The 17,493-nt window shown below is 38.0% G+C and overlaps 1 protein-coding gene across 18 annotated transcripts in view; it reads right to left on the bottom strand.

The window, feature by feature from the left end:
* mcf2la (mcf.2 cell line derived transforming sequence-like a) overlaps window positions 1-17,493 on the bottom strand; it is an 84,331-nt gene that overhangs the window by 47,910 nt on the left and 18,928 nt on the right. For 2 of the 18 annotated variants that reach the window (XM_069179199.1, XM_069179201.1), the window contains exon 1: window positions 3,418-3,828. The exons of 12 other annotated variants lie outside the window; for them this stretch is intronic. In XM_069179199.1, coding sequence (XP_069035300.1) covers window positions 3,418-3,490 — 73 coding nt within the window. In that variant the 5' untranslated portion in view covers window positions 3,491-3,828. Of the gene's footprint in view, window positions 1-3,417; window positions 3,830-7,624; window positions 7,692-15,400; window positions 15,705-17,493 lie in introns of those variants that run through there. 4 more of the 18 variants (XM_015364255.2, XM_069179196.1, XM_015364263.2 and 1 more) reach the window with 4 other exon arrangements.

Below are 17,493 nucleotides of genomic sequence, written 5' to 3'. Positions count from 1 at the left end.
GCACTATTGTACATCATTTCATCCTACCCCCCCAAAAAAACATTATTCTTCAAGGACAGATGCTTACAGTATGTTGTTGTGAAGTGAGCCATGCAGGAAGCCCATTCAAATTCAGAACATTTGTTCAAAAGATGGGAAGGACAAACAGCTTAGCCTTTTATCTTACATAGTTGAGAAAACTACATGTGACAAATGCACTTATATTTAATATTTAATGTACACCCAATTTTGCCTGAGACTTTATTCCATGACAAGCATTATGATATACAAAGGGAAAGTTAATTGCATGAGACAGCTGCCAGAATCCTGAACATTGTTTACTGCTTTTGTCATTTCTAAAAAGAATACATCAACTTATCCAATTGTATAGAAGCTTGTAAATACTGTACTGTAATAATTTTCCACTACCAATCACCAATAATTAGTACCAGCTCAACCTCACAATAGTATATAACACTACAAAAAAGGAAAAAAAAAACACTTTGTGCCACAAAGTACTGCAACAGACATATAGTAACAAAACCACACAACCTATGGGAAAAGTCTCAATTACTTGTGCATCATATGGACTGTAGGTGTGAGAACTACTCTGTGTTCTTCTGATACTTTTCTGTTTGCACACTGCGATACCATTTCTTCAAAAGTACATTTTTGTCAAGTAACCACAAGTCCAGAGCTGAACTCTGACTGGCAATTTAAGATCCTTTTCACAATTCTGCCTGTCTCCACATGCGTGAACTTCAGAACTTGTAATGCAGATGCCATTTGCAGTAATAGTGTATGCTTGTACAAAGTCTCTAATCAATATACTGTATTTTGTTCACTCAGATTTTGCAGTGTTTCTGAAACAACGTAGTCTGCAAGATGTACGGTATACTGAAAAGAAAGAGGGTTACAATTTTTGTCATAAAACAAAACACAAAAGCAAACATTCTGCACTCTTTATTCCAGGTGTTTATTATGAAATAAAATTGCTTGAACGGTCTTTATTAAACAGCAATTGCTTAAGGAGTGCCTAAAACAAGATAAGTTAAAAGAAATAAATGTAAGGACCTCATAATCTATACATTTAGATAGCTGATAAACGTACTTAATAAAAAAATCTTAAAACAGATCAATTCTGTAGGAAATGAAGGAGTGAGGGTTATAGTATATAGGGTTATAGTTACAGTTCAGGCTAAGACTAACATTTGGATTACAGTTAGATTTTGTGTTGGGATTAAAGTTAAATTAATAAAACAAATAAGTTATAGTAATGGTTAGAGTTTCAGGGCTATGGCAGGGCTTAACTGTTTGATAAAGCAGCTTGCTGCTTTCTCCATTGTTTTAATCATAATAATCCATACTGCTAGAGCGTTTATCCTTGTCCCTCCGTCATTTGGGTAAAAAAACGGAGAGGAATGGCAACACACAGAGGCAGCAGGAGTAAGGAGAACTGAGATGGAACTTGCGCAGCAGTGACTGACGTTGCCAGTGCCACAGCACTGCATTGAGTCGGCAGGATACGAACAGATATTACCACAAGGTTTCACCGTGGCACCATCTGTGATGTGAGCACTGCCACAGGGAATACTCTCATCCACCAACGCTGATTAGCGTCTATAATGTGAAGCTTGAAATACCATATAACTGTTTATTTGATGTTGTAAGGAAATGATCCATCATAGTCAAAGATTTGCAATTGCCATTTGAAACTTCCTACATTTGCTGTTCAGTAGTGAAAGCTGCAGAGCTATGCTTCCCTGGAGCAAATCAAGTTATTTCCACCTGGGCTCTGCACATACTTTCTCAATCCTTTAAGCACAGTGAATTCACTTAAAACTCCCCTTTAAGAATGAAAATCACTAACCAAATCAATAACTCTGTGTTTCTGACTCTCAAATCAGCAATGTACTGACTGCATGGCTGATCCCTGTTATTCCATTTAAATCTCACTTTACATTCTGTGTATCGCAATATATTTATATTATATTTCCTATTCTGTGTTATCCTAGTGATCTGGTTCGTAATATCTCTCATGCTAAACAATTGAATAAAAACAGCTCTTAAGAAGTGTTTTAAGTGTTTAAACATTTTTTTAATCGAACATTAAAACATGAAATTATATTGTATCTGGTATAAAGCTGGAACTGAGAGGATGCTTAGAGATTAAGAGAGCTTTCCGTCTTAAACTGTTAATATACCACCTGGTTTAGGACAATTGAAAATTGTGCATGATTTGAAGTGCAGGACAGTACAGCCTACACTGCTAAATAACAGTGTGCACCACATTTTAGCTTACAATATAAAAGTCTAGTTTTACAGACTACAGAGTCCAAGAAAGCCAATCAGAAACTTTTAACAGATATTTTCAATGTTAAAAGAAATGACCACTTTGGATTATGTCTACATAAGGTATATCTTTTTTACTGTATTTGAATGCACCTTTTTTGCATTATTCTTAAATTTGAAAAGGAAATCAAAAACAGCATAAACATTGTAGGACATACAAAGCACTGAAGAGGTCTAATGAACATGCTTTAAAAACAGGAACAGAAAAACAATGTAGCATTTCATGACAAACTGTACAGGGGAAGCTCCTAAAAGACAAATGTGAAACCAGAAACCTTTCAGAAATAATCCTACCTGACCTTATAATAGAATGTTAGAATACATTTCTACAGGCAAAGGGCAATATTATGGAAACCAGTTCGATGGAAGAAAGCAAACACACAGCATATGGTACCACAAGGAAATACTAAATGCCCATATCTTCTTAATGAAAATGACTTCTGATGTATGTACAGTAAGTACATATAGGTGTTACCTCTGATGGAACCACAGGAAGAAAGTTATTGTTTAGGCAGGAAAAATTGTTTGAGTTTCTTTATACTGCTACCTGAAAATCTGCCAATTCAAAGGAGCACTTTGTAGCCTCTGTAAAATACCTGTGTTTACAGATTGATATTCTTTGTCAATACCCTTATGCTGGCTTCATTTAAGAAATATGACGTTAACTGTTTATCTAATTTCTCTAATTATGAAAGGAAATACTTATTTTATGTGTACAGGTACTGTAAACCATGGTATATTTCAAATCTCAATTACATTTCTTTTTATCGACTAAAACAAAGCAGCATACATGTTTTTCATCAATCATATCATATTATCTATATACATAAGGCATGGTTAACACTGTTTTGACTGAAGACATAAACCACTTTATAAAAAGCAGGCCATAGCTGTTTCTGCTACCGAGAAGAAATCAAACCCTGACTTCCACACAGTTTTGTCTCATGCATTTAAAACTGCCCTCTTTCCAAAACATATAAATTGACACCTTCAGCAACAGTAACTTTGTCAAAACAGCTCGATCACAATGATAAATGACAGCAAAATCTAGATCAAATCATAGCAAGTAATGAAAAGGACACACACCTGTCTTTCTCTTCAGCTCCAACCACATCTTGGTAATGTCCTTACAAAGCAAGGATATTAAATTTAATGTCATCCTGGCGGGGAAAAAAAGAGCTCTTGAAAAAGAATAAAGACAAACTGCTCTGTTCTGTCACTGTGATATATTTCTGCCTTCACTGCACAAAGAAATCAAAACCCTCATCTTCCAACACAGCCAAACTCCCATTCTTCAGGTTACAAGTCAAACTGCTGAAATGTAGGTAAGACCCTTCAAGTCTGCCTCTAGATCGGCAGCTCTCTCCCCCCAAAAATGTGAAGTGGAATTCTTTCTCTGATTTCTCCACACACCAGACAGGTTCTCCCAACGTGAATACAGATCTGCACTATACAAATTAATTGGATGTGTGGAACGTTCACAAGCATACAGAAAGAAAGGACATTGAATGCGGTCCTTAATGTGTCGTGTGTTGGAGATCTCCCTGTGGGAGCCCTTTGTTTAAGAATAGGCGACCTATCAGGTGACGCTGCCTCCCCCCTCCAGGGATATTGTTCTGCTGGCAGCTGTCTACTCCAGGGCTGGCTCTAATTGAACAGTACCTATGACTTTTAATCGTCTTTTTTTTTTAATCTACAGAAAATCTCCCTCTTGCAGTGGCCACATATAAACTGGCAGTGGGGCCGCAGCTGCCTCGATTTTAATGGAAGACAGGGCTTTCGTAAAGGAATACCAAGAGTCACTGTAGCATGTTGGTGTGGCCACAATGCATGAACACGCATCTAAGGATCACGGTGTTGAAAATACAGTACAACGAGAATGCTTTGCTGGGCCTCACTGTCTCTGGTTTCAGTCTACAGAGCAAGAAAAAAAATGTTGGATGTTTGATATCTCAACAAAGTGAACTGTGCGCTTTTTCAGTTCATTAAACTACTGTATATTGTATGTCAGTGGATCACCAGAGGGAACACCGAGGAAATGCATTGAACAACTGGCCCTTTTAAAAGGATTTTGATCCACATCCCTTGGGCTAAGTTATACGCAAAAGGGGTGTGGACACAAATGGCTTTATCCAGGTGTTCAGGAAAAGAAGTCATCTTTTCATTAATCCAACCGTGAGTCGAGGGAACTGCCCTTTTACACACAGGCCTTTGTTTTCTTTTTAACCATGGCTATGGCAACAAAATGAAAACAAGCATTTTGTCCAATAAGCAAACCTTCACATTTAAAGGTCACCTGCGGATTTGAGGCAGCTCCCTGCGAGATTATTCTGCGGAATTCTTGGATAGATTACCTGGTTTACAAAAAAAAAATACGGCAGTGATTTTATCTGATCGTGCCTGGGTATCCCATTGATCACTGGAATGAGCTTTTGTAGGGATGAATAGTAGAAAAGCTTACTGTACAACTGCAGTTTCTTTTTGTCAGTGGATTTGGTTTTAAAATACTCTTGCTATAAAGGATGGATGTTATAATTCTGGTTCAAATGGTTAAAAAGATACTAGCTCTTTTTTAGTTTATATAATCTCCAAAGTTCTAGCTGCCTTAAATTTGCACATGTCAGAAAAGTGTTTGAGTCATCTATTGGTTAAAGACACCCAGTTTCCAATTTTCCCTTCTTTCAAGGTTTTAGGAAATCACAGCACTGGAGTTTATTGGAGTTTTCATTCACAGAATAACCATCAACCCATCCCTAAAACAGGACTTTTTAAAGCGTTATTTGAAGGTGTAACCGGAATGCTTTTAAGTTTTTGAAGGCCAATAAGCTCCTTAGGCTTCAACACAGTGCAGAACAAAAGGTTATTTCCGAATTTGGCATTTCATTTAATGTGTAACTCCCATGGCTCTACACCCATGTAATTCATACCCACCTTTTAATCTGTCCTGCCATTTTTAATTTATTTAGACCATGAAGATAAAAAAATGCAGCAGCATTCCAAAAATGTAATACAGTGTATAAATCAGTTAAATCTGCATAAAAAATAGCATCTCTTCGAATTTCTGCAGTTTATAGAATGCTTTATTAGCGTGTTGCAACAACTGTGTGGCACTGTTACAGGCAGAATATGGTTCATGAGATGAAAGGAAATTATAACCAGTTATAAAAGGTATTCTGTGACAGTGGGATCTGAGGAAGGGGGATAAAGCTAACATGACCTCGGAGACTGTCACCATGATAAAGACATGTTAGAAGAGACAGCAATCTAAGCCTGCCTTCAGAGGTTTCTACTACCAAAGCATTAATAATTTAAGACTCTGGACTGTCACTGACCAAACTCTAAAATGCTCCACTGCTCTTCAGAGTCAACAGAAATTTTATTCTATTCCACGATATACCTTACATGCTAGAACTTAATTGGTGCTGAATTATTTGCTGTGCCAAACATGGAAGTTAATGTTTATAAAGGAATATTAACAGTTGCCTTCTGTAACAGGAAGCTTGGTGGATTCATTGCTGTGAGTGTTTAACCCTAGCCTCTCTGGTATGCTATGTGTGTATACAGTGTATTGCTAGTACAGTACTATCAATGTGAAGACCAAATATCCCCAGAAAGATAAAAATCTCCTAGCAAAGTAACTTTTTAAAAATCACAAAACATCTTTAATATCTAACTCTACCCAAGCTTCTTATTTCAGGTCTAATTTCACCCAGTTGGGGAGTGTTATTTCGGTGGAGTATAGCAAATAAAACAATTATCAATCGGAAGACCTCACACATACAGACGTACAGATGCTCTTCTCTCCGAGGGGTGAGTTCACAAAAAAACACAAAATTAAAATGGAAAAGCAATCATTTCCTAAAAACGGGAGCAGATCCCTTTTAAACAAGAATGTATCAGACACGAACATAGTCTGGATGCAGCAAATATCTTCTAAATCAAACTGTGATGCTTTCAAGATCTATAACCCAATACTGAAAGACGGGGACTGCCACCTGACAGGAAACCTCAGGTTCACTGATTAACTCAGAAAATCAGAACCTAAAAGTATGAAAGGAAAAAAAAGTATTGTAATATAAAAGTCTTAAAACAGTTTCTCACATTTTCCAAACTGGATACCATTTTTCAAAATGACAGATCTGCTGGGTGGGTGAATCTACACATTAGTATTGGAGCAACTGCAGTTACACGAAGTCAAACGCCAAGACTACTGGAAACGGGAAAAAAAAATAGTCTCTTCACTGCACAACCAAAATCTTTGGAATAAACCCAAAGCACTGAAAACAGATTGGCTGACCTGAAAACAAAAAACCCCAAGGAGTTGCCATAATGACACCCCCTTCACAGATGTCAGCCAACATTGGGTGAACATAAAGCCGAGCATGCAATCCAAGAACAGCTTCCGTCTGTAAACTGAAACAGAATGTGGTAAAGGTGCTTAGTGTGAGATTAAAACAATTCTCTGGTCCCAAAACCCAGATTGCTTCACAGCACCAGATGACATCCTGTAAGCACCTGTGCAGAAAGTACTTGACTGACATCTGAAAAGTAAATATAAGTCACAGTGGTTAAGTGACATATTGGCGAATGTGCAGTATACAAAGAGCCAAGCTGCTCCCTAGTGCTCTTACTTCTTCTGGTCAGACTCACTCTGCACAATACTGCTGCCCCCCAGAGTGCGTTTTCTCCATGCCTCTAAAACCCTGTGTTTTTGTTAACCCAAATACAGTAGGTACTGCTAGGAATAGCCTCTACACCCAGTGTTTAAACAATTAAACAATTTTAAGTGTTCAAAAGGTGGTTAATAATCTTCAAAACTATTGTTTCTTTTCTTCTGAAGCAACTACTCAGAACATTTTTAGAGATGTTGGCTATTATTTAAGCCATGAATTACATATGCATAAGTCTTTTTCAATTAAAAAGCAAATGGAAATTTGAAGCATTTCTTTTCCTCTTTCGAAGTTCTGTTCTTACCTAACCAACAAGAAGTAGAATAGCAGAACAATGAGAGACCCGATTTTTCTTGATTTAAAGGTGAAATTCCATGAATGCACAGTACAAAACCTGTCCACCTTCAAATCCATATCATGACTCTTGCTGAGAGAAGAGAAACTCAAGCACTGGACAGTGACTTCTCTCCAATGACTGGAGAGAAGGGAGAGAAAGTTTACAGGTATAACAATCTGTAAGAGTGCAGCTAGCCACATACAGTATCCACTGTAGCATAGTTAGAGAGTTACAAACTCTTTAGCCCCTACCTTAGAACCCTGAGATTCAGAAAAGATTCCCATACCTGTAGGGACTGGTGCACTACCACAGTTTTTACATAATCTCTTTAGAAGTCCATCTTAATCTACACACATCCAAGGGAGGTCTGGACACCTGCATGGCTCGGCTCGGCTCTGCTCTGCAAAGCTCCCTTCTGGCGACAGTCTCCAAATAACTTCATCCAAACTCTAAAGGGTGTGCCTCTCTGGGAAGGCCAACTCAACCGATTACTATCAGACGACATTTTCATAAACTATTCAAATCTGAAACTCAGCTGAATTTAATTATATAGTTCCAATTATATTAAAATGGGGAACGAGCTTCCTCTGCTTTAGTCTTTTATCTGGGGCCCTGCATAATCTCTTTAGGTAACAGAATTTTTCATCACATTAAAAAGAGTAGACAGAATGTCCTGTATTCTACTGCAGTGGAACTTGACCTGTTGAGGGTATTTGTCTCGTTATCTTCAGGCTACCTTCTTAACCAAAACAAACATCCCAACCTTCCTGTAAGCATAGCCTGGCTACAACTGTGGTGGAGTGAAAATGCAGTTATAGACTTTACAGATACAGATAAGCAACCTTGCCCCAGAGCTCTTTGTTATAGCTTTTAAATTCTGAGTCATTGAAGTACAATCAGCATTTTAGCGCTTGCTTTACCTTAACTTTAGGTTGTACAATACCATTACCAGTCACCTTTGACTGGGTAGGCTACTCTAAATAAATGGCACTAAAATGTATGTGGTATTTTTGTTCTTTTTTGTTCAGTATTGCATAATTCAAATAACAGAGGCAAACACCCTTACTAATTTGCTAATTTAGTGATTCAATTCAAGAAAACAGTGCACAAAAGTAGAAAGAATGTACACAAGACTTTGCCCTTTTGAATGTGCAGTTATTTGTTTCAATTTTCGATTGAGTTACTGAATGACGTGTTCAGAACAACTCAGATTTTCAAAAAACACAATTTATCTAATAATATACATGTATGTTTTGTAAGATACCTATCCAAAAAAAAGAGGAGAGGTGTGGTTATTTAAGTGGCATCATAAGGTAATAACTTTGCTCATACAGGTAAGTAAGAGTTAAAATAAAAAGACCCTGATGTGCTCTAGTGCTTCTGCTATGCACCACGGTAGTAAATCCTGACTGTTCTGCTGAAAAATGGAGACATGAGAATGTTTGTGTGTGTTGGAATATGGTCATTGGACAAACTGGAAGGTCTTTTTGTGAGCAGAATTGTGCTGTGGGAGGCTAAATTGAAACCCCCAGACTGGTTTACCGAAACTAAGAAAGGCAAATGAGCCTGACAGGACTGTTCACTCTCACATGGACTGGCCCTTGGCCTGCAAGAGGAAGGACAGCACAACTTCAGCCATTTTAAAAAAGAAATGCCATCACATGCCACATTGACAAACTGTAGCTTTTATCTCAAAACATTCCTTCTTTATTTGGGTTTTGTTTAAAATAGAATTCTCATAAAAATATCACAATAAACGGTATAGTATGGGCCTGATAATCAAAATTACCCCAGCTCCCACCCACCATGTAGTAGTACCACCATGTAGTAAAATCCATTTAATTGGAATTACAGCTGTATTTATTAAGACTACGGATGTCCAGAAAAGGGGTATGTACAATACAAACTATTTTATGTGGGTCAGACCAGAAGAAGGCTCCACAGCCGAAACATTGTTTTTCTTTTCAGCATGGAATTAACCTTTACGTGATCCTTTGCAAACTATTTTATGGAACTTAACTATATTTTTAAAACTTCATAGTATTCTAAGAAGCATAAAGAGTGTTATGGATATCAGCAATATATGAAACACTGTAAAAACAAAGAAAGTTGAACAGATCAGTCAGGGTTAAAGGCTTTTTACATACTGATCAAAAGGAGTAACACATGACATTTGCATATTTGATGCCACATAAAATTAAAACAGGTTACAGCTGCATGTTATGCATTTGCTACTCTTAACTCCCAAACCGAGCAATTAAAACAGGAGAACTACATAGCATTTCCTATCATCCTTATATCCCATGGTTTCAGGTCCAGTGCTAACATGCTGTTAATCATCACTGCCCCAGTTACACCTTTCAACTACTGAATGACACAAATGACATTCTGTTGGTATGTCATACTTTCTCATTGTTATTTCCATGCTGCATTGTGAAACGTTACTGAACATTAAAGAAGCCTGGCACTTTGACTGCAACAAATTCTTAGGTATGATCAAGAAAATTCCTAGTTTCTTTGGGGGGGGCACTGAACTTTTATGGAGCAGATGTGCCATAGGTAAATTCATTCTGTCGACATCTGTCACCAACAGGATGTCAACAAAGCAGCAGGATAGTACTGTGTGTGGCCAACATACAGTAGATTGGCTAACAATTGGAGCTGTACATCTGTGACTCATGCTTTGCACCACTTTGCAGTTGCTTTCTTGTGGGGTTCTGTCCCCACTCTCCCTCACTGGGCCTGAACAAGCATGCACCCGTTCTCTGGTCTCTGAGCCCAGACGCCACATGGCGTTCCCACACAATCGTTCAGTGGAGCTCAGGTTTGTTAGGTCCGACATCAACTGCATAGCTTTCACATTCTCCGCTCAAAAATGTTATTGTTACATAAGCAGCAAGAAGAAGTGTGTTTGGAAGAAAAGGCAGCAAGTGAAGTCCCAGGACTTGATCGGTATAGTGTCAGGTTGTCAACATACACTTACAAGTTGGGTTCTGTAGCAAGTAGACACTCTTGCCCACACCATCACAGTGGGACCTCCTTATCAATTGTTTCTTTTGTACACAACAATTTGTGTATTTGTCTGTGCATCTGTGCCACATACTGACAACCATAATGATAAGGATGGTCTAAACCAGGAGGCCAGGGGGCACAACTCCAGTCCTGGAGGGCCTGAAGGCTTCTGGGTTTCTTTAAACATGCAACCTTGATTACTTAACTGAACTTATTATTACCATAATTGGACAAATCGAATCCATTCCTTGTTCTTAAGACGTTGTTGTGAGGCATGGTAATATAATGCAGTTTAAAAAGAAAGAACAAGATACTTTCTAATGCCTTAAAAGCAAGCCATTTGCATTATTGTATGTGTTAAGGATAGTACCTTATAGATAAAAAGAGAGTTTCTGTTGGCTCTTGACTATTATCATTACCCAGGGATCCTCAAAGAATCATTTGAAAACAATGTTTTGGGATTTCCTTTGGTTACACTATTCAAGTACTGTACGTTTTGATGAGCCACGGAAGTTGGTCTTCATTTTCCGTTCTGAACTTTTATGTTTTATGTTTATGTTTTATGTCCCATTGTGTTAAGCTAAGCTATTAGAAATCACCCTCACAAAGACTCTTCAGATCCAGACGAAAGGGATTGTTAAGGTAGGTGATGTTGTGGTTCACACATTGCCACCACAGCACTTTACCGTATTGATCTGTATCTCATGCACCACGCTTCCTCTTTCACTTTTGAGTCTTCAGAAGCTATTTCTGTTACAAATGGCTTGCTGACATGACAAATAATAGCCTGAAGAGAAATGGCAAAGATGAACAAAATAGATACAATCGAGAGGAACATTATGAACAGCTGCTTCAATCCAATGGATTAAACCACAGTCAACACCTCTCCCTTTACAAACCCTTTTTAAATGTATCCTCAGTTGAGGATTATGCCCTTTTTATTCCCTTTGTTCTAAGGAAATATACTTCCCCCCAGTAAGCTTAAGCCAAGTCAATATCTAAATCAAAAAGGCCCTAGGTGGATGGAAATTCCACCCAATGACAAACAACTGAATATTAAATTACTTACAGCTAAAAAACATAAAATGCAATATCAGTTAATTTATCCCCAGAATAAACAGTACAGAACAATATACAAACCACATCTGCTTAGACTACCAAATGATACTGATTGCACAGTGCAGACATAATCCATTCAAACCTTTTCCAGGTCCACGGCATTTTCTGCACATTGCAGCTAGTCAGATATTTATAACAGAGGCAAGGGGATTCCTTCTCTCTTTTGTGAAAAACTTCTACAAGGTCACCTACAGCAGATAGCAGATCTTCACTCTTTTTCTCACTGTGTACCTGGGCTCTGCACAGGATGTGCAAGGCTATAGGTTCAAAGCTACAGTCTAAAAGGGGAGGTTTCACTCATCCCAATTTACTGTATATTTGCATTTATTTGATTCCATTAGGATTAACAAAGCAACCACTCTTCTCAGGCCTTTGAAGCTGCTGGTTCTGCTCTGACACAGTCAGCAAAAACTATAATCCAGTGAACAACAAAAATATGTTAAGGTTTCATGCTAATGCAGCCCTGCAAAGATAGAGGACAAATACCTATTTAATAAAACAACTCCTTTGTGAGATAACTTCTCCCTTAATGTCTAAAATATTGCATGGTAATTTTAATGAGAGAAAGATTATGCAGCAATTTGCTCATTTTACATTATATGCAATTAAACCTGCTACCTGATTACTCAGATATAGCTCCAATCAATACCTGACAATAGAGGTACCAGCCTGTCTCCATCTGCTTCACTCACATATCATTTACTTTATCATAGTAATGGAGAAGAGTCTCAAAGAAACATCCCAAACAGAAATTCTGCTGATTTTCAAATCCACATTCATCTAGGAAAAACAAACAACACAACACTAAATGATGACCCCAAAAGGCATCCTTGGTGAGCAAGTACATGCCTATACAGATAATCTGTATAAAACACATATTTCAGTTGTGAAAAACAGATGCATGGGAGTCTACAGGGATCCAGGGTTTCATACAACTTTTGTCACCCATGAGATCATTCCTCAGCTGGTGTGACTTCTATAAAGTGCAGCTCATAATAACTTCTCACTTTTTAAACACATTTCTTCTCAAGCTGATGCCCTAATGCTGTACCTGTATCGCTACATTGATTCATAAGGACAAGGCTTTGATATAAGGATTTCAGACAATGAAAACAAAGACGGGTAGCAAGTTTGCTCACTAATATACATTATGCCAACAGTTGCTGCCTAAAATCATGGACTTTAAACACACATCTGCACACTACAGCACAGCATAAAGATCAGCAGTCCCGTTTTATCCTGTGTTTTGCTCCATTGAACAATGCTGTTAGATAATGGGATACTTGTTTATGCAGTTGAAATACTAATAATATTTATAAGAGTATTTAGCTTAAGTGCTCATTAATCTTGTGAGTGCACATGGTAAACACGTCCAAGGGAGTATTAATATACTCTAAGTGGTTCATGGGTAAAAGAGGAAAGTGTTCAAGGGGAAAATGTGAGTGTACTTTAAATATTATTGTTTATTATAAAATGAAAATTATCCGTGGATGAACTAGAAACGATCCTATTAGTGCTACAGGATGGAGCTGCTTGGGTTGGGCGGTCTTTGCTTAGACTTAACATACGTTGAAAAAGGAGGTCTGTTGACATTTTATTAGCCTCTATCATTTTCAAGACAAGTGAAATGAATGGAACTCATCAAGCTGGAGAATGAAGCTTAACATCTTGGAGTCCTGGGGAACAATGTAGGTAGGACAAGGGAAACGAATGGACATTTTAACTTTCCGGGAACAGGAAGAGACTCTCAAGCACAATATTGTTATGATAAAAAAGTCAGAAGGACAGAGATTAACCGAGACCATTAAGTGCTTATATGGCAGGTTCAGTAGGATGATGATATCAGGATCTACAGGTCTCTGGGAACAAAGAAACTGCCACAGTTTGTAATAAAAAATGGGACCATCCCTTAACCATTGTTTTCTCAGCGGGAGGAGTTTTACAAGCAAACCACAAGCACACAACTTATTCACAATGTTACTGACAAAACGCGTGCTACTCCCTGATATGTAACAGAAATGGACATGAAACAAGTACAGGTCATCCTGATAGTTAGGGAAATTGTTCAGATCAGTAATACACCAGGAAAATAGGAAAAGAGTAGTCAGTGCTGTGCAGGCAGACCACAAGAGAAAGAATGAGTCTGGCATAGAAGACATACTCTAAGATTTGGTGGGACAGATTACGTTCATGAAGTGAAGTGTCCACAACTGGGTTTCTAATCCATTTCAAAATATTGTTTTAATATACAACATCAAGACCTCCATTGTCATGTTTTATTTTTATAATATTTGATATAATAAGAGCTTAAGTTTCTGAAAAGGGAATTTTTTTTCTCCTTTTGTTATATAAAAACATTAAACAAGACAAAGACAGATTACTATTTCACCTGTTCAAGATTTGAATGGAGCCAAGTCATGGTAAAAATGAAAATTTGGAAACAAAAATTCAAAGTCACCCTGTTCTCCACTCAGTATGCAGGCTAAAGGTCAGCATTATTAAAGTAGTGCAGCTTTTCTTAAAGCGGTACTACAGATCTGAGTTAGGTTTCGGTCTGCTAACTACTTGTTTTCTCTTTTAATTGCAGTACAAACAGAAAAAAACAAGATCAGTAGGAGGCAAGTAGGCCCATCTCAATCTTTTGGTTTCCAGTGATGGATTCTTAATGGATTGTTAATGAGTAACAATTCTATCTATTCATTTCTTAAATTACTCTATGGAGTCCTTTTAATTAGGAAGTTAACACAGTCATTGATTTGAAAAGTATGGAACATATTACCAGAATTCACACCACCCCTTGAAACATTAACACATCAATCTCTGTAAGAAATCTAGCTGGAGTCACCTACAGTACTACAGAACATCACAATTCATCACGAGGGTGGCAGAGATGTTACACACAGAATCATTTGTATGACAAAAGTTTCAAAGCACAAATACTCTTGTATGCTACACAAATGAACAAAATCATAGTTCTGGATTTCAAACTTTCAGTCACAAGTGATGAGTTTGATAATCTTAAATACAGAAAAATTGTAGCACAATATACAACTGTCTGAAGTTACAGCAGCTTCCCTGTTGCTGCTATTCTAAGATTGTTAAACCGTATATATACTGACAGTGAATTAACTGCACTAGACGAATGTTTTCTAATTGAACAGTAAAAATAAAACGCTGACACCTTTAATATGGCAAACAACAAACTCTTCAGATGGTAAAAAGCAAACTTTCAAAGATTTCACAATAATTTACAGAAGCCTTTACTAATGATATAAAAAGGTTTACAGGGGATCTATTGGGCTAAATTAAGACTACACCATGAGCAGAAGAATTTTTATTAGAAATCCTAAAAGCTATATTTTGTTATACTAGAGGGATGGTATGTGAACACTTTTCAAAATACATTAACAGTCAAGTATTTTAAAAAAAATCAATTTTGAGGTTCAGTAAAAGGGAAGGGATTTCAATAAAATATTTTCTTTAATAGACCAGACATCAAAGTATAAACCTAATCTCAAAGACAGAAATTGTGCTCGAATATGCAAATCCTCAGAATCCCTTGGCCACTTAAAAAAAATATTATTGCGTTTAATATTGATTTACAACAGATTGACTCCCGAGTTAGACATGTAATGACGATTTACAGTAACTAGGTTATCATCTAAGAGTATCATATATTCTTTGGCATTAAAAACACAGATAAGAATAGACGAACTTTGATCAGCTTTAAAATCAGAATAATTAATGCTCCCAGCAAAATACAAATCCCACTGGATAAACAGGTATGATACAACGAAAAGGTCTTTGTACGGGACTCCTGCCTTGACTAAAACTGAAACAGATTTGTTTTCCCAAGAACACAGACAAGCTGTCCGTTGCCAACAAAAGCACAAAACACAGAACGAGTGAACGGAATATTTTGCAGACTCACTGTGCAGCCACTGACAGGACTGAGTAAACCAGTAGTAGCTCTTCACTTCTTCCAGGGAGATTTTGACATAGCATCCTGTGTCCACAGGCTTCAAGTGGATTTGGTTGTTGCTTGTCTCCTCTTTTTCCATAATCTCCTATAGGTATTTAAGCCCCAATCCATTCATATTTCTAAAAAAAAAAATCGGTAAAAATACAGACGCTGGCCTCCTCTTGTCGCATGACAGGCTGTTCTTCTCCAGGCTTCCTATCTGAAAGTCAGGTTACTCATTTTCAGCTGCGGAGCAGTCCAGGTGGAATCCTCCCTGTAAACATTTACCTATGTCAATACTGCCGCCAGCCACACAGATCTCTCTCTCCCTGGCTTTTGTTACACACAATAACGGCATATTGGAAAGCTATTCAAAGCGGGTTTATCAAGAGCCTGATAAAGACGTAACAACATATACTGTATGAACAGACCATTCCTTTAGTTCGACAATGGACATAATTTTCCTAACCATATTTTAGTTTTGCAACACTGAAACTAGTGTACTGAACTGTCCACATGCACACTGCTGTAGTTTCTCCCTATTGGCAATTACGTGGTCATAAAATCGGGTGAGAACAGTCAAAAGGTCTATAGGGTTTCACAGGTACTTTTCCACTATAAAACCTTAAAGGAGCAATGCCGTCTAGTATTTTAGAGTATGACAATTAGTTTACTGCAACTTTAGAAAATGCTGATTGTGAAGGATTTACATATCTTTTTAAATAAATGTGCTTCTATCTAATCTTTTCTTGTGATAAAGATGTTAGGAAGTGTGGCTTTTGTGTGTGGCATCTTATTTCTTCTTTGTCAACACCTCAAGGCCACTGTTGCTCACATCGGACGTAACCTCAAGTAACTTCAAGTAACTTCAAGTTGCCGCAGGAACAAGACACTTTGTCTACCTTCCCTAGTAGGACTTCAGTCCTAGATGCAGCTCTCGGGGTCCTGAGATTTTTTACAGGCAGGATCTGTTTTTCATTGTTGATCCTTTGTATGCAGCTGTGAAAGGACTATAAACTATCCAATGAAAATATTACAGTACGATGTGCTCCACAAGAGAGAAACGTCATTAAAATGCTGCAAAGAAAACTTTATTTGACCAAATAAGTCAACTGAGTAAAACAGTAGCAGACCAGGCATTTGCCTCGGAGGATGCTGTGAAACAAGGAAACAAAGCTGATTAAACTACTCACGAGACGCGATTGCTCAAGTATTTGTTCCAGGTGTGATGCTGGAAACCGAATCAGACTTGGTGGATTTTGTCAATTTAGACAGCCTTAAGGGCTTCGCAGAAAGCAGCTGTTAGAACTGCGCACAACCGAAAGGAATCACAATTCAAGTCTAAGAAAATACTGAACTTCTGCTGACACTTCATTCAGAGTTGCACTGAGGGAAACTGTATCTCCATAAAGTGAACAGAATTGAGGCTGCAAAATGTTTGCACATGCAGTCCTCGCTGTAGGCTGAGGCAATTTTACTAATATTCCGATAGGGTAGTTTTTGGTAAAAAATGTTAGCATCCATTGAGAAGATGTTATCACGCCTTACTAAAACTTCAAAGCCTCATGGTATTCAGATCTTACTATTTTGACGTCACCGCCCTTCCCTGTGAATAGCAGGGGCCGCAGCCGCTGGGCTGAGCTGAGATCTCCCTTTAGCTCAAGAAGCTGGGTCCCTGTTGAGTGACGCCCGGGTTCGAGTCCCCAACGGTGGGGGGGCCGACCTGATGCGGCGGCGGCGAGGGCACCCACGTGAACCCCGTAGCGTTACAGTATTGTCTCCAGAACCTGTGCTTCTCAATAATTGAGGGTTATGTGCAGCTTTGGCAGTGTATTCGAGCCATATCTGCTGAGTGAGGCGACTTCAATGTCATTATGCACACCCTTCTCACTTAGTACCCACTGCTGTTTGTATCAGAAAAGAAGCGTGCAGTGGAATGATGCATAAATATTTAGCTCCATCACATGACTGCACCAAACTGCAAACCTAAATCCTGAATGGGGAAAGTCGAATGCGTCTCATACGAGCGGTTTCTTTTTTCCAAATTGGAGAGAGCAAAGCAA

The sequence above is a fragment of the Lepisosteus oculatus genome, chromosome 15 (genome assembly GCF_040954835.1).
Source record: "Lepisosteus oculatus isolate fLepOcu1 chromosome 15, fLepOcu1.hap2, whole genome shotgun sequence".
NCBI classification, from domain to species: Eukaryota; Metazoa; Chordata; class Actinopteri; order Semionotiformes; family Lepisosteidae; genus Lepisosteus; species Lepisosteus oculatus.
This window is presented reverse-complemented; position numbering and strand designations above follow the sequence as displayed.